This window comes from Leishmania major, chromosome 26 (genome assembly GCF_000002725.2).
Source record: "Leishmania major strain Friedlin complete genome, chromosome 26".
NCBI lineage: Eukaryota > Euglenozoa > Kinetoplastea > Trypanosomatida > Trypanosomatidae > Leishmania > Leishmania major.
In genome coordinates this window covers 347,748-365,239 of record NC_007267.2, presented here as the reverse complement: position 1 = coordinate 365,239, position 17,492 = coordinate 347,748, and the positions used below count along the sequence as shown (strand labels likewise).

General features: G+C 63.1%; 2 protein-coding genes across 2 annotated transcripts; both read right to left on the bottom strand.

Moving 5' to 3' along the window:
* Positions 1-796: 796 nt before the first annotated feature.
* LMJF_26_1120 (conserved hypothetical protein) lies at positions 797-2,197 on the bottom strand (the record flags this gene model as incomplete). The annotated part of the gene is made up of 1 exon (XM_001684064.1): positions 797-2,197. The coding sequence occupies one exon, from the start codon at positions 2,195-2,197 to the stop codon at positions 797-799; it is 1,401 nt and encodes a 466-aa protein (XP_001684116.1).
* Positions 2,198-3,134: 937 nt separating this feature from the next.
* On the bottom strand, positions 3,135-15,692 carry LMJF_26_1110 (conserved hypothetical protein; the record flags this gene model as incomplete). Its single annotated transcript, XM_001684063.1, has 1 exon — positions 3,135-15,692. The coding sequence occupies one exon, from the start codon at positions 15,690-15,692 to the stop codon at positions 3,135-3,137; it is 12,558 nt and encodes a 4,185-aa protein (XP_001684115.1).
* Between the last annotated feature and the right edge of the window lie 1,800 nt (positions 15,693-17,492).

The following is a 17,492-nucleotide window of genomic DNA, read 5'->3' as shown; positions in this document are numbered from 1 at the left end:
CACGAGTTCATGAAGGGCATTGCGACACCAGTTGCACATTGACGCCGTGTTCAAGGCACAATCAGTTGCATATACGTCCCGTCCCCTCCCCTCCCCAACCCACCAAAATGCACGTCTGCGTGAACCGTCCGCCCAGACATGGCACGGCATTCGTCGCTGCGACTAAGTTTGCAGACGTGCTGCTGTGACACGTTCTTTCGCAGTGTTTGAAAAAACAACAGCGGCCGTAGCTGCAGTCAAACGCATAGATTACATCGCACACCCACGGACATGCACATCGCCTCTGCTGTCCATCTCTCGCTCTTGTTCTCTCTCCCTGCATGGAGGCGGAAGAGTAAGGAGCGACAGAGAGATGGGGCGGGGTGGCGGCGGTGGCGCTGAGGTAGGGCGAATCCGTAGAGACATGCGCGCGCACACACACACACACACACGCACTTACACACACGCCAACATGCACACCAGCACACCGGCGAGCTCGGCAAAGCCGACGATGACGTGCAAGCGAAGTGGAGGAGGGAGAACAACAGAAACGGAAAATAGACCAAAGAAAACAGGAAGCACAAGAGAGTCCCGACACAATACAATACAACACACACACACACACACACACACACACACACATACGCACACACATACGCACACCTCTGTTTGCGTGTGTGTATATGTGTATATGTTTATGTGTGTATGCGTGTGTTGTATTGTATTGTATGTGTCGTATACATCCAGATCAGCCGTACGCACCACGTTCCATACGCGACGTCGAAGTCACGCCGGTGTGAAATCCATAGCAGGCGTTTCAGGCCCCCTTGGCCTTCCCCGCCTCCGAGGCGAGGCGCTTGATTTCGCTCACGAGTTGCTGGTTGGCACGCTTGGCGTAGGCGATTTCCTCTGCGTGCAGCTTTCGGTCCGCCTCCTGCTGCTCTTGAAAGCGCTTCTGAAGGCCGGCGTACTTGGCGCGCCACTCGCTGACGCGATGCTCACGACGGCGCACCTCCGTCTCAAGGTCGGTCTTCTCCGCGAATAAGTACTGATGCAGGTCACGCTCGGTGCTCTTGCGCACCGCGTACTGGTTTGCGCTGTCGAGCAGCACGTCGTATGTCTCGATCGCTTGGCGCATGCTACGGGCTAACTCGTCGAGCAGAAGGCCGCGCTCCGGGCACAGGAGGGTGACTTGCCGGATTAACTCGCGGAGGCCGTCGTTGTAGATGCACTCCCGATTCGGGCACACCACCCCCCGAGGGCGCGCCGACTCGCGGGCGCAGCGGCGTTCAAGGTGCTTGTAGAGGAGAACTACGTCCAGGCGAGACAGGTGAGCCACGTCGGCTCTGCGCCACACCACCGGCGTGCTGGCGGCAGTTCTGGCCGCAGCGGCTGTTGCTGTGCTAAGAACCGGAGATGTGGAAGCGGAGAGCGGAGGTGTCAGCGCACCATCACTCGCCTTTTCTTCGCCGTCTTTAGCGGAATCCTCTCTGCTGCCACCGCCGTGGCCCACCTCCTCTACAGGGAACAAGATTTCCATTGCTTGCGCCACCGTCATCGCGCTGACGCCATCACGGCTCGACCGCGCTGCAGCTGGCACCTCGCCAGTACCACTCCCGGTTGACTTCGTCGCAGCAGCAGCGTTCATTCGCGCCTTAACGAGATAGGCGTTCTGTGTTGCAATGTCTACAGCTTCGCTCGCGTTCCACTGGCCCCCTGCAGCCTCTACATTGCTTCTAAATTTGGCCGTCAAGGTATTCTCGCACGGGCTTCCGACTCTGAGAGTACACGGCGACATCTTCGCGGCGGAAAGCTGTCCTCCGCCGCTGCCTGAGCCACCATGGCGTGCCGCCGTGAAGGCCGGTGTGTTAGATCGCTGAGGCGGCACTGGCACTGCAGACGTCGCGGCCGCCGACGCACGCGTTGTTGTTGCGGAAGACACCCTGTCCGCCACCATGGGACCATCACGAGATGCGGCGCCGCCAGCAGTGGCGGAAGCGGCACCCCTGGCTTTCGTAGCCAGGTAGCGCGCCGCTATGGTCGCCTCATCGATCTCGCGCAGCGCCAGCGCCGTGTCGTAGTCAAGAGGAACGTTGAAATCATCCCGCTGCTGCTGCTGCTTCCGTTGCACGTTTGCATCGTCGATGTTGACGGGTACGGTGCGGTAGAGGACGGTGCCAAGGACCTCGTAGATGCTGCGGCCTTCTGGAACCGCCATTGCTCGGGTCTCCAGCAGCCTCTGTTCCCTTCTCCCTGTTCCTTCCGAATCCTGTCGGCGCCTCGCTTCAGCCACTGGCTTCCTGTGTGCGTATGCCAGCCGCCCACGACATCGAACAAACACGAAATCGAGAGAGAGTGAAGGGGAGGATGGGGGAGGGGGTTAAGGAGAAAGGATAGGCGGAGAGAAAGAGAGGAAGGGCGCAGGAGCGTGTGGTGGATGGCGTGCATGCCGGTCTAGTGATCGGGCGGGGTGGGGGAGGTGAGGGGTTCCTCTTTTTCTGCCCCTCGTAACATCGGCGCATGAAACCACACGTGCATTGCTGTGGGTGACATCCTACACATAACAAGACGCACACACACGCACAGCCCAAGCAGAGAGGATCGCGAGAAGGTTAAGGGTATGGCTCCTTCCATCGCTGGACTCGTCACGCGAAATACTCTCAGTATAAGTAGGCAGCAACCTTGATGTGTATACGTGCCGACAACGCACATGAGCTCAGCGCTGCCTGCTCAGAAGTGCAGCACTGGCAGTACTTTGCTTTTCCGTCTCGTCCGTTTCGTCTCCCTGTCGGTCTTGCTCCTTGGTCAGCGCGTCGTTGCGCTTCCAAGTTGCATTGTACCTTCTTGCTGCCCCTTCGGGGGGCCTGATATGGTGCCTGGCTGTCCGTGTGGATGCCACGAGGACCTCATGAGTGTCACTGTCGGGTGCACCATCGCTAATCCCTCAGTGTCGATGGCGCGCATCCTCACGCATCGGGTCGGCAGATTGCCCCTCGGCGCCTCTCATGACTTCTGCTGACTCCATCCCTACGTGCGCGCCTGTGCGTGTGTCATCACCACCCCGCCTCCCCCTACCCCCAACCCCTGTGCATCATGTGGTGCTGGCGCCCGTCGCACCTTTTTCTTGATGGCACCCATTGTATTTGCTCAGCTTCTCAGAGCCCCATCGCGGTAGCCGTGCGCCGCTGGTACGCCTCCAGCGCCCGTCGTGCCAGCTTGTTGTACCGCTGCACGCGCATCGCCTCCTTCAGCACCTCTTGCTGGTGAAGAAGCCAGGCACGCCTTGCCTCTGAGCCACCGGCGCACGGAGACTGCGGCACCAGTGGCTCTGCCGTGTACAGGACGGCAAAGTAGTCTTCCTCGTCCTCGTCGTCGGCGTTGATGAGGTGGTGCTGGCGGTCGCCTTGCGTTAGCAGCTGCTTGGGCAGCGGCAGGGCTGGCACCTCAACATGCACACTGGGATTTGCTTTGCCGCGTCTTGGCAGTCTCACCGCAGCCGCCGTCTCACCGCGCCAGCTCACTGGAGTACCGCTGTCCGTACCCGCCCCCTGCGAACGATACCTTGCCAAGAGACTCGTCAGTGGCACCTGAAAACTCTGCGCTGCCGCGAACTCTCCTCCGTCGTTATCGGCACCTTGGCGCTCCAGCACGCTCTGGCTCGCGCGCGGTCCGGTCGCGAAAGACGGCAGCGCTGTGGGCGGAGAGGAGAGTCCGATGCCGCCCAGCCATGTCAAGTGAGCAGGCCCGTCAGAACCGCGCGCAGTCACATCCTCGGCGGCACCGCCTGTTGCGCTGGAAACGACAGCAGCACCTGCCCGCTGCACCGAGGGCAGATCAGGGAGACACGACCACTGCACGGGAGGGAAGCTGACAAGGGTCGAGCAAAACGGGGCGGCAGTCGAAAGCTGAAGAGTTGCGTCGCCGGCCCCCGGAGTCCGATCCGCAGCGCCGACGGAAGGAGACAGCATTGCCGTCCGCGGCTTGCCGTTCGTGTTTCGCCATTCGGAGGTTGCATCCGCTCTGACGCCGGTCGCTGACGCAGCGCGCCTCAGCAGCGTTGGCAGCGCTGACGAAACATCCACCGGCGCCAACCAATTCTCCGACGAGTGCGACGACCACCCGGGCCACGCCAGGGTGCCGACAGCCTCGCTGGCCGTCGTGCGGCCACCGGCCAGACAACCCTCATCAGCACTATCGTTGGCACCGGGCGTCTGCATCGCTCCCGCCGCCGAAGCAGGAGGGGCGCTGCTCATCATAGTGGTCAACCGCTGAAGCGACCGAGCCCACGGCTCCGCATGGATGTTTTCTGCCGCCGCCCGGGTCATTCGCACCTCTGCGTTGCCGCTCCTCGCGCCGCCGCCGGCCGCGGTCAGCATGTCACATGAGTTGCTCAGCAGAGCGGCTACACCACCAGGGGGGTCTCGCTCCAGCCGGAGCTGATAGACGTTGCCAAGGGTGTCACCCACAATCCACCGCGAGGACGGTACCAGTGCTGATACTCCGCCGCCACTGGCGCGCGGCACGCTGTAGTTCAGCAAGCCGGAGACAACGGTGACGCTGCTGGTACAATAAAAGCAGCCGATAAAGGCGTCACTGGCGCCATCAATGCGCGACTGCGCAGGGGTTTCGTCCATCTCGATACCAGCTGGCGACGCACGGCGAGCGTGCGGCACTACAGGGGGTGCCGCCGCTAGCCACACCCGTGCCGAGCCGTCAGTGCAGCCTGCGAACAGCGCCACTCTCTCCATCACCGTTGCGGCTGCGTCCAACGGAAGTGACGGGGCGCTGGCGTCAAGCGACGTTCCCAGCTCGGGCGGCAGCGTGCACAGCTCAACGCATGTTGCACGAGGCACGGCCGTATTGCGGTGAAGTGCGGCACCGCTGGTGCCGGCCTCGGTCTCGTCCCTCTCTGCTGCGGCTGCCTGGTTGACGATGGAGCCGGTGAAGCTCAGTCGTCGACACAGTGTAATGCTGGTCCTGGGAAGGATATTGGTGCTCAGGTGGTGCGAGGCGGCCGTTGGCGGCCTCGCTCCAGAGCCAGTGAAGGGGGTTGTCGGTGTGCCCAGAGTGTCGCTGTGCTTTTCATGATCATGCGGCACTTGCACGCGAAGGAGGAGAACTTCGCCCTGACTGGTGGAGATGGCGACCGCAAACCAGCGCAGCGCCACTGCCGTCACCGCCGATGGCGCCGGTGGCGCAACTGCGACAGCTGAGCTGGAAGACGTGAAGTACTCGTCGTCGCGCAGGAGGCAGCCGAGGTCCACCTCAAACTCCTCTGTCGCCGCGGCCTCTACGGCTTCTGGAGGCACTACGTCGCCCTCTACGTTCGTTCCATCACCGCTGGCGCCCCACACCGGCGCTCCAACGGCCATTCCTTCTTTCGGCATTGTTCCACTGACACTTTTCAGCACCGAGGAACTGCCAGGGAGCCGTGACGGCACGCGCACAGTAAGACACCCGCTTAAAGCGCTCTCATGCCCGTTGCTGCAGAGCAGGAACAGCTGTCGCTGTGCCACAACGAGGGCAAGCCTGGCGTGCTCTACATCGAGTGCATCTGCCAACACTGCAGCAGACGCATCCGCCGCGTCGGCCGACAGGGAGAGCTGCGGGTGCTGCGCGTTGAGCCACACCACGCTCGTAATTTCCTCTGCGTCCGCCACATTTTCCCAGTGCAGTCGATACCGATGCAGGTGCAGCCGAAAGCTGCTGCACAGCTCGACCTCTGTCTCACGACAGCGAGACAACAAGCGCTGCAGCTTTCGGGCGCGCCGATCGAGCGCCTGTTGACGACGCCGCGGAGCCTCGACGAAGGTCGCTGCTTGCGGTGCGGGCGTCGCACTTACAGCGACGGAGGCACCACCCCGGCGACGCGCAGCGCAGTCCGTTGTCGGTGGCATGGGCCGCCACCGTCCCACCTGCGCTGCAGCGGGGCCTGCTTCTCGTACGCACGGCGTTGAGTTGGAGGCGGTGGCGGTGCTGCCGGCACGAGGTGCTACCCCACCACCCTTACCTCCATTCTCCACGCGCTCGACCCAGGTGAGGCTCTTGCTTGCCGGCGTTGACACCGCTACGCCAACGTCCTCCGCGGAGCGCTTCAACGTGTCCGCGCTGCTTGCGTAGCTTGTACTGTTGCTTCGCGGGAAGACGCCATTGACGAGGCCAGTGGCGCAGTAGGTGGCACGTATCTGGTGACGTTGCTGGCGCTGTCGACGGCGTGCCTGGTCAGCTGCCATAACGAGTGAGGCAGCGTCGCTAAGCAGCTTGAAGATGGCCACGTCACCGTTGGCGCACACGGCTGTCACGAGTGTGCTGCTCTCATCCTCCTTCTCCGTCGGAGACGACACGGCGATGGCGGCAGTGACAGCGCTGCTGCGTGTGTGCGTGCGCGCTGGCTGCAGCGGGTTAGCGAGCGGCAACGTCGTCTCTGCGCCCCGGGTTTGCTGGGCGATTCCGCCCTTGCGGGCCTCGGCTTTCCCTCGATTGCCGTTCATCGCAGTCGCACTACACCGCTCCACCATGCTCAGCGAGACGACGGGGTACAAGCCATGCTCCGGCACGCGAACGCGAAGCAGCAGGCGCCCCTCTACCTGGTTCAACCCTGGAGACGACGACCACACGTACACAAGGCCGAATACCACACCAACAACGATTCGAGTGTCGCGCAGTGCGAGACGGATGCACGTAATACGACAGTCGTCGTGCCTCAGCGTGAAGGCAGGCTTCAGCGGAAGCGTCGTCTGCGCGTTGCCCGCCGCAGTAGAGGAATCCGGACTCGCTTTCTTTCCCACCGCTTTCGGACGATCCCATGCGGTGGTGCCAGCACAGTCCATGCCCGTTGCCGCCCCACATGCCCCCCTGTAGACGATGTCGTCATCATCGTCGATTTCCTCTGGCACCCGAAACACGATCGCGGTTCCGTCTGCGGAACCGGTGACGACCAGTTGGCCGTCGCGCGACGACGCTACCGCCGTCACCGCCGTGCAGTGTGCGGCGATCAGACGGCGCCTCGACGTGGCTGTCTGCGTCTTGAAACTGCCGCTGCCGCTGCTGTCCACTCGCCATGCCTGCAACGTACGATCCTCTCCAGCGGTGAGCAGCCACACTGGAGGTGCTTGCAGGGCATCGGCGCCACCAGCGACGTCCTCGCCGTGGCCTGCGCGCGGTGGACGGAAGCACAAGCCGGTGACAGCGCCATGGTGACCGTTAAAGGTGGCAAAAACCGATCCAGTGATGCCGGTGTGCGTCAAGCGCACAACGCCGTGCTCGTCGGCCGAGGCCACGCACCGGCCGTCCAACGATGTGGTGAGCCGCGTGACCGGCGCGGAGTGCAGCGATGTCCACCGCGCCACCACCGCCGCAGAGGCGTGGTCCACCACGACCACCGTGCCATTGTGGCAGCCAACAACGCAGGTGACGGCGAGCGAGTTTGCAAAAGAAAGCGCACGCACCGATGAGCCCAACTCAAACTCCATCGACTGAAACGTGACCTGCCGACGCTCTGGGCCGCGTCGGGTGCGCCAGACCACCTTGGCGCGGCGTGACCGCCGACTTGTGAGGCGGGTCTGATTCGGTGGCTCGCATGGGACATTCATCTCTGGCGTAATCGCTGATGATGGCGCGCATAGTTCACGGGTGTCGTGCAGCACAAGAACGCCGTCCCAGCTGCCGCTGGCAAAGATGTCGCCAGAGCCATGGAAGGCAATAGCTGCGACAGGGGTGTGGTGTTGCCGCTCCGTGTGGAATGGCATGAGCGATGCCTGGAACGGCGTCTGCCTGCTGCGGATGCCGGTGCTCCACCCAGGGATGCCCCGCCACACCACGGTTGACCCAGCGCCACCACCGCCAACGCACAGCTCGCCGTTGCCCTTCTCCTCACTCGTCCTTTGCTGCAGCCGCTCGTGCTGGAGCCGCTCTGCAGAGTCGGCCGGGTACTTGGGCATGCGCAGGGCCAACGCGGCCTGGACCTCGCTACACAGCCTCGACGTGGCCTCTGCAGCGCCGACGCCCCAGAGCATGATAAGCGAGTCGTGGCTGCAAGAGCACAGCACCAACGGCTCCAGCGGATGGCACACAAGCCCGCTGATGGCTCGAAGGTGGCCAGTGCCGCGTTGCAGCAGAGAGTTATCTTCAAGGCTCCACACGTACAAGAGGCCGCGAGCACACCCCGAAACAAGTAGCTGCGCCACCCCAGTAGGCGCGGCCAAGGTAGCCGGTGCGCCTGTGCCGTTGGTGCCTGCTGTTGGACCACCGGCAGTGCGAGGGTTCACGTACAGCACAGAGGTGACGGCGGATTCATGCCGCAGCGTCGATGCCACACGACGCCGTCCCACAACGCCGGCACTGCCCGCGCTCTCAGTCCCCTTCGGTGCCAGCTGTGACTGCTGCAGCTGCTGTTGCTCGTCCTCGTCCGCTGACATGCGGCGCAGAATGCCGTCATCGCCGCCAACAGCTACCTCCGTCCCATCCGGGCTCATCGCCATGCACCGTATCGACTGCGGGGAGACAGTCGTGAGCATTACGCGACCCTCGCCGCCGTGCTGCCGCGCATTCAGCCAGTGAACCCACATCGTGGAGAGCACGGAGAAGGTGGGCATGTCGGGGGACCGCGCTGCAGGGCTGTGCAGCGCGGCATCCTCAGAGCGTCGACGTTCACCTTGCGGGTCCACCTGCACTTCGCAAGAGGCGGTGCTTTTACTGGTGGTGGTCATTCGATGCAATGCGTGCCGCAGGCGCGCTGTCGAGGCTGCATCGTAGGCACTGATGCACATCGCCGGCCCGACAGTGTTCCACACGCACTGACGCAGCAGCGCAGGCTGGCGCAGGAGCACGTGATGGTTCTTCTGCAAAATTTCCAGCACGTAGCCAAGATGCTGAATGTCGCTTCGGTAGTGCCGCCACGGAAGCGCCAGAGCACGGTAGCTCGCCAACGGGCGGATGCTGCCGCTGTCCTCTGCGTCCGCGTCGTCCTCTGCCTCTGCCGCCCCCGTAGCAGTTGGTGCGCCAGGTGCCGAGGACGACGCGGACGTCGTTGCACTGACGACGGAGGACAGCAACCCGATCAGCTGCGATAGCATGCGGCGACTCACCAGCAGGCATTCCAGAAACGGCAGGTAGCACGCTAATGCGGCCGTCACATCAAGCCGACACGCCTGCACCGACCCTTGCAACACCCCAAGCAGTTCCCGGGGCGCGTAGCGCTCCGGCACAAACGTGCGCCGCGTGAGCGGGTTCGCTGCGCTGCGCCGGATCGACTCTGCGACCTGGCGCAGGCCAACCTTCACCTCCTGTTCATCGAGGGAGACATCGATGGGTTGGTAGCACAGCTCAGCCAGAAGCACGCGCTCCTGTACGCACTGGTAATCGGATGCGAAGCGGAAAAACCTGCGCGCGACGGCATCGACGAAGGTCGACGACTTGATGAACAAGCGCCCGTGGTGCGTGTCAAGGCAGATGCCCCGCAGCAGCGTCACCAGCCGCGACGCCGCGGCGACGTCCGACACGAGGCGGTAAAGGTTGAACTCCAGCACACCACCAACAGGCTGGCGCAGCAGCAAAATGCTGAGCACGACACGGCACGTGGCCGGGTCGAAGCGGGCCTGCAGGTGTTGAAAGAGCTGCTCGTGCAGAGCGGCGCGCGACGCCGGGAGTAAGCGGATGTCCTCGCGAAGCGTGTCGAAGGTGCTGAAGAGGCGAAGGTGCGTGATCGCGGAGATGAGGTAGCTGGGGCGGCCGGCACCGCTCTTGCGCAGCAGATTCTTCAGCTCATCTGCCGTAAAGGACTCCTCCAGGACCTTGCCGTAGTTCGCGAGGTGCAGCCGCACCAGCTCAGCCCGTTCAGCTTCACTCAAAATGGGCACGGTGAGTACGTGGGCTGGTGGGGTACGCGTGCGCAGCGCGCGGGCTAGCGGCGACCGCGGGCACGCGGACACCACAAATCGGATGTGCTGCGTGGCCAGCGGATGCAAAATCGTTCCCAGAAGGCTGACCAACTCTGCCGCTTCGGAGGACTTGTCGAGGCCATCCAGCACCACCACAAGAGCTGCGTGACCCGCTCCCGCCGCTGCTCGACCGGCGACGCTCCCACCGCCATTGATGCCCCTTCCTCCTCTTGCGGTGGTAGCCGTGCCGGCGTCGCCGGTGGATGTCTCGAAGTGGCGATGAATCGCGGCGTACGCGTGATCCAGCACCAGGAGGAGTTCATCGACGGCGTCCGTGTCTTGCACCGAGACTTCGCCGTACAGCTGGAAGAAGATGCAGAGAGACTTCGCGAGGAACAGAAGCAGGCCATGCACCGAGTCGTCTTCTGCCTGGGTAGAGTAAAATAGGAAGCGCGGCGTTGCTTCCGACGCGGACGCCTTTTGCATCGGCTCGAGAACTAGCGCTGTCAACGCCGCCAGCGCCGACGACTTTCCGTCCCCGTCGCAGCCCTCCAAGAGTAGGATGGAGCTCGTGCCGCCCCCCAGCGCGCCTGTACGAGCGACGAGCGGCTGACACGGAGTCCCTCCTCCGCTGCTCGCGCTATCCTTGACATGCTGCGCGCGCTGCTGCGGCGGGAGCAGCGAGAAGCCTCGCACCGGACAAGTGTCGTAAGCGCTCTCGGATGAGGGGATAAGTGTCACGGACTCTTGGCGCTTGGTGCCGTGCGGTGCGACACCCCTCTGCCTCACCGCGCCGGCATCGCTCGGCACGTCGCTCTCGTCGGTGACGCCAAGGGTGCCGTTCAATGCGAAGCTGGAGAGCTGCTCCAGGAGTCCACGTGGCGCAGCGTACAAGTCGCTCAGCTTGCGCGCGAACTCGCTCTGTGCCACCACGAGCATCTCGTACATGTCAGGCGCCTCGGCAGCCGTTGCCCCACTGGTTGCTGATACTGCGGATCTCGCGCTTCTCGCACACCTACGCGCCTTCGCGTCTGTCTCTGGTGCATGCACGTCCGCCACGCACGCGTCGGCGTGCTGCTGCCGCTGCTTTTCCGCTGCGCTGTCGTCGAGCCCCGGACGCACGCCGCATACGCGGCAGATGACCTCTTGCAACTCATGAAACACTTTGCTAGAGAAGTCCGTCATATCGATCGCTACGTCCATCGACGTTAACCTCTTCCGCTCCTCCGACTCGGTGATGCGGGCCGTTACGAGTGCCCCGAGCGAGTCCGCCTCGCTTGTCTTACCGCTGATAGAAGAGGCGGCTTGGCCAGCGCCGTCACCGAAGCCGCGGCGGCTTCGCGCCGCCCACCTACCCAGGTCATCCTCCATCATCGCGCGCGCGCCGCTGCACATGGCGGCAGATCGGATAGAGCCTCCAGCGAGGTGCGGCGCGCCTCCGCTGCTGCGCCCACTGTTGCCCGGCAGGAGCGTCTTGGCGGGGCTGATGTACGCCGCCTGGTAGGAAACAAGTTTGCATCCGCTCTCTGTGATCCGCTTCTTGAGGCGTTCGATCGCCTCGGTTGAGGTGTCTGAGTCGGCCTCATAGACGGCGCGGCACGCCGAGTCCGCTGGGCCGAACGATGAAAGGAGGTGTGGCGAATCACGAGCGAAGAAGAGCGCAGACCACGGGGCCCCGTCGCAGCCGACGCGGCGCTTCGTGTTGTACATGGCGTGGCGCATCTCGAGCTCCGTCACAGACACGTGCGGGTCCGAAAGCTCCCGCATCCAGGCGTAGTCTTCGGCATCCACGTCCTCGTCGACCACGAGCTGAAGCGGCGTCGGTGGGCTCGTGCCGTAGCGCGCGCCGATGATGCCGATGAAAAACGGACTGCACCGCGACACCTCGTTAAGGCAGACGGAAGTCGAGAGGTTACGACTCGTCGCAAGGGCAGGAATGCCCCAGCGCAGATCCACCTCCAGCAAGGTTGCCTTCAGCCCCGCCTCGGCAGCCCACCGCCGCAGCCGCGGAAAGATGTCGAGCGCGATGGCGTTGCGCTCGTTGTTCATGTCGAGAAACGTGCTGGAGATGAAGAAGCGGCACACGCGGTAGGAAGTGATAAGGCGGCGAGCCACCGCCGACGCGGTGGGCAACAGCGGGTGGCTTGCCGGACCCTGCAGGCGGTGCCGAGCCACGGATTTGGTGGACGCCGTCTTCGCGAGCGTCGTCATGGCAGCAACGCATGCGGTGGCAGAGGCATCAACAGATGCTGCATCGCTGGCCGCAGACGCCGTGGTGCTGTCGCCGTGCTTGCTCGACGACATGGAGAAGAGCTTCAAGATCGAGATGAACGGCTGCGGGTGGAAGACAGACGACACGTTTTTGCCCTCGGCGGCCAGCCACGCTGGTTCGATCTCTCGGGTTTCACCGGAATCCCAGTGACGCGCGGGGTCTACCGCCTCGCCGGCGCTGCTCTTCGCGCCGCTGGCGCTGGGCGTTGCCACTGCAGACTCAGAGAGCGACGGCTTGGCGAGTAGGCGACGGATGCTTGGCAATGCTGTGCGACCCTTCGATGGCGTCCCCGCATCGCTGGCCTCTCTTCGTTGGCCAGCGATGCGGCTCGTCAGCCACTGCAGCCGCCGATCACTGCTGCGTGAGCTGCAATCCCAGCTCCGTCCTGTTGCGGAGACTGCCTTTCCATCACCGTCGAAGAAGGGCAGCGCCACCGCAGGCGCGGCCATCGCTTCGGCCACCAGTGAACGCGCTGTGCTCGGGTGCGAGGAGCTCTGCATGGGAAAAGTCGTGGCGGTGCTGGATTGCGTGAGCGGCTTGAGGCAGTCGTCGAAGGTAAAGGCACCCGGGGCATGCAGTGCTTCTAGTGAGCCGCCGCCGCCACCGATGTGCGACTGATGGCCCTCTCGTAGCGCCGCCAGCACCTTCAGTGCCTTGGTGCGCTCCTCCCAGGCCGCTTGACTAGCGCGCGCAGAGAGGCGCGACACGTGGTAGGTCTCCGCCGCTCGCTCGATCACTGCGAGCGGGCCGCCGCCGGTCCGCTCCGCCACGAGGCGCAAGATGGAGTCGCTAAACCCGGTGAGAAGGACATCGTTGCGGTGGCCGAAGCGCAGTTTCACCTCTGCCTGCTGCAAGGCCACTGCGGCACCGCTCTTGGCCGAAGGCTCCGAGACCTGCCCTCGCTTCCTGTGCGCCGGCGCGCCAGCAGCTGATGCTGTCACCGGAAAAACCGTAGCCCCTGGAGCCTGGGCGACCCCCTCCGCAGCGGGAGGGTTCGAGGCTTTCAAGTTCACGCCGACGTACACCAAGTCGGGGCTGCATGTCCGCCGCAGCCGTGACAGGTATGTCGGCAGGTCACCAAACGCAGGGGCGTTGCGGTTCATGTTGGCGTAGGTGCGATGTACACCCTCATCGAACACAAGCAGAGATTCGATCCGCATGTTGCGCTCGATGACCTCGTCAAGGAATGCGTACGGAAACTGCGCATCTGCTGCATCCGCGAACATGGCGAAAGAAGTCGCGACGCCATCGGGTCCGACCTCCTCCCGCTTCCGTTCCAGCAGCGAGGAGCAACGCGCGGTGAGTGCGCTCACGAGGCCCATCAGCCCTGGCGCACCTTTTTGTGAGTTCTTGGCGCTCGCCTTGCGGAGAGTGTTGGACATGGCCTCGAAGTCTCCTTCAACTGCACCGTTGTTATCGAAGTCGTTGCCCCTGCTACTGCTGCTGCTGCTGCTTTCCGTGTCCCAACTGCTGCGGCTGCCAACTTCCTCGTCATACATCCCTTGCAGCGCGGTCCTCTCCACATCCGGGTCGTTCTCCCGAAATACAACGTACTCGTCGTAGCAGTAGATCAGCACGACACACTGCTCGCAGCTACGCATGAGCATGGCCACCAGCAGCGCTGTCACATCCACCTTGCGCTGGCTCGACGCCGGTGTTGTCGCGGTCCTGCCCACCGCGGACATGGGCTCGAACAAGGCAGATGTGACGCAGATAATAACGATGGACGTCCCTTTCATTGGAATCACGTTCAGCCGCGCTGAAGTGTTGATAGCGGAGTCGAGTGCAGAACAGTACTGCACCACGTAACGGCGCAGATACGCGCGCGGCACCAACGGGCGTTCGAATCTCTTGGCTGCCTCCCTCATCGTCTGGCGAACGGCCCCGGCAGCAAATTTCGATGCGACGGCGGCGCGGCCCCCTCCACGGCCACCACGACCACTACGGCCCCTTTCGGAGGCCACCTCTTTTCTGAAGCGTGCCTTCCGAGTCACCGCACGCAGCGCGTCCAGGTGCACCAGCAATGTGCCCATCTGCCGCACAGCCAGATAAGCACTGTAGAAGCGATAGGGAAGCTGCTGGCTGGCGGCGACTTGCTGCTCATCGACTAATTTATCCAGCACGCGCTTGTGTGTCGAGGCCGAGCACAGACGTGTGAGTATGTTCCGCAGGTTGCGCAGAAGGGCCATGTACGGCACGGCGTCGGACGAGATCAACGCGTCCCAGACGCGGCCGGTGTTGCCCTTCTTGGACAGCTGAGTCTCCCAAGTCACTGGCACGGGAAGGTGCATGCGCTGTCCGGCGCGGCGCGCGTCGAAGACGCAAAAGGGCAGCGCCGCGCTGTCCTCGTGGCTGTCATCCGCGCCCTCGCGGCCGCCCTCGCCAAGGATAGCGCGACCGTAGGTGTCCTTCGCGGCGCGGACGCCTTTCGCCGAGGATGTGACCCCTGCCGTCAGCGGTGCCGGATTCTTCCATGTGGGATCGGTGAGATGTAGCCGCATGCGGCGGAAGTCATCCGCGTTGGTCGGGTAGCGCTTGCCCAGGAGGCAGCACACAATGTACGCTGGCTCAGTGATGTGCAGCATGCGGATGAGCTGCTTAAAGGTAAAGGTTTGTGGGCAGGCTCGGCACGGCAGCGCGGCAGGCCGGGTGCAGGTGGCGCTTGACTCAGCTGGGTCAGTCATGCTCGACGCGACCACAGCTGCCTCGGCGGCCGCGCGATCACGTCTGATCTGGCGCCGCTTGGTGCGGTGCTCTGCCGCTTCGTTGTCATACTTGGCCATGGAGAAGACGGAGAACTTCGCGAAGGTGCTCACTAGGGCGCTGCGCAGCGCCGCGGGGATGTAGGAGCGTGTCGGGTCGCGGGCTGCCGCGCCTTGGTGGCGATCACCCCTCGCCTTCGCGCCAATCCTGCTGGCTAGCGGATCGGCGCCTTGGGAGCCGACACTGCTGCCGCTGCGTGCTTCGACGGCCGAAGGTTCGGGACTGCGCGTGCCGGTAGAGCTTGGGGAACGCTTTGCAGCACTGGGGGCAACAGACGCGGTCGCGTGAGCCTCGCGTTCAGTCTTTACCGAGTACGTCAGCGTTCCAGCGTAGTCGTGGGCGGCGTCGCAGTCGTGGAAGTACGCAAAGTTAGCGACCGCTAGCCAATCAGACGGAAGCACGATAATCTTCTCCATGTACGGCTGCAGAAGCGAAATGCAGTTCGGCTCTCTCGCACAGAGCGCGACGAGGAAGCTCGGTGAGCGGCGCAGGTGCAGTTCGTGGCGGGCGTAGAGGGCCAGTTTTAACACAAATTCGCCATCTTGGCGGGAGATGAGATGCACCAGCTCACGCATCTGTGCCACCGTAGACGCACCGTCGTTCTCTGGCGCCGGCGCTACATCTACCGCAGCCTCATCCGCCGTCGGGGCACGTGTGGCGGGAGCCGTGATCACGGGGAGCTTTCCAGGCCGCGTCGCCTCAAAAGGCGGCTCCCTCATCAAGCATGACGACACCAGGTTCACCAGCGCCGCCTTCAGCGGCGTGATCTCCGCCGCGTTTGACCTGTAGAAGTACTCCATTGGAGAGGAGGCGAGGGGGAGGGGTAAGGGGGAGCAGACACGGAGATACAACGTGGCGGCGACCCCAACTGCTGCTGCGTGTACCTCGCCCTCTCTCTCTCTCTATATATATATATATCGGCTCACACGACCCGCTTTTCGTACCGCGTGAGTCTCACTTGCGCGCACGTGTGCCGCTGAGTCCCTGTCTTGGAAATTCGACGGAGCTGCGTCTGGAGTGCGCGAGGGAGACAGAGACTATAGAGGGTCACGTGTCCGCAAGAGATGCAAGGCGAGGGCAGAGAGGCAGGCCCTGGACACCCTTCTGCCGCGCTCTCTCGCACGGAGAGGGGGATGAGGACAACGGGCCAGGGAAGGATGACAGCCAAAGCAGCGGCTGCGGCGGTCGCTGGTCCGAAAACGCTCACAGGTGCGGAGGAGATGATGATTGACGAGGGAGCGCGAGAGGCAAGCGCCACAACAGGGAAACAAAACCAGACACGAGTATGAGCGCTGTGCACAAGGTACGCAGAGGGTGGAGGTGTGTGTGTGTGTGTGAGAAGAACAAAGGATGAGCGGGGCGAAGACAGAGAAGAGCTAGGTTCAGCCTGTCAGGGTGCCAGAGCGGGGCGAGCGAGGACAGGCGAAGGCACCAAGAGAAAGGGAGGCAGCGGGTGGTGAGCGGTGAGTGCAGGGACGGGAGAAGGGTGGATGCGGGGCAGTGGCAGAGAAAGGACAATCAAGTGCTGTCGGCGTTGGCGTCCAGGAGAGGGCAAGGACACACACACACACACTTCACGCCCGATTTGCTTGTGCGTGTGTGAACTCCCTCTTCGCTTGCCTTCCAAAAGGAGAACAAAAACGGTCGCGTTAGTCTCTGCCGTTGGTCTCACCTGCGTGCATGTCTGCTGCTGTGTGTATGTGTGTGTGCGTGTGTGTTCGCCTTGGTTGCAGGGGTGGAGAGCGGCAAGAAGAGAAACGAGGGGCGTCACGTGCGTTGAATGGCCGCCTCCTGGCCCCCCCCCCTCACACTCCACGCAGTGTGTGCGTCCTGTGAGTGTATGTACCGCTGGAGAGAGGAGCGGCTGACGAGTCAGAGAAACGAAAACTTCGACACGAAGGTTTTTGTGTCGCAGAAACGGGGAGGGGAGGGAGGGGGGAGGAGTTGCGAACGGGCCAGGGAATGGGCGGGCACAAGAGAGAAGGTGGAGGGTGCAAATAGGGAGGGGGTAGGGCTCACGGCGAGAGAGAGATGCACGCGCATCATCCCATTTCTTTGTATCTGCACGAGAGCAACTTTCCAGTCCTCAGGTGAGAGGGAACGCCAGCAGCAGGCCTCACCATGAAGTCGAACGCAGTGGGTGCCGCCCCGGAGTTCACCGGCTTCGCACCAACTCCCCCTATCGTGCACAGCACTTTTCAGTGTCTGGGTGACGGCACTGCTTCACGCTGTGAGCAGATTGGAGAGGTGAAGAGAAGAGCGGCACACATACACGCACACATCAGCGGCACTGCGGCGCTTCTTCTTGGATACCTGACCCTCCACTGTCGAGGATCGTTCTCTTCAACCGACCACTACTCACGCTGTAGCGTGGTCCCTTCATTCACGTTGATGTTTGCCTTTCCTTCTGTGTGGCGGGGGGACGGAGAGTCACCCTTAACATCACGTGAACACGTACGAAATGCAAGCACGCAAGAAACGCATACACGCAGTGAGAGAAAGAGAGACGCACACGTCTGCCCGATCCTTCTTCGCCTCCACCTCCGTTCTCCCTCGTCGACGCGCATGTGGCCGCTCTTGATGCTGCTCCTCCGCTTCCC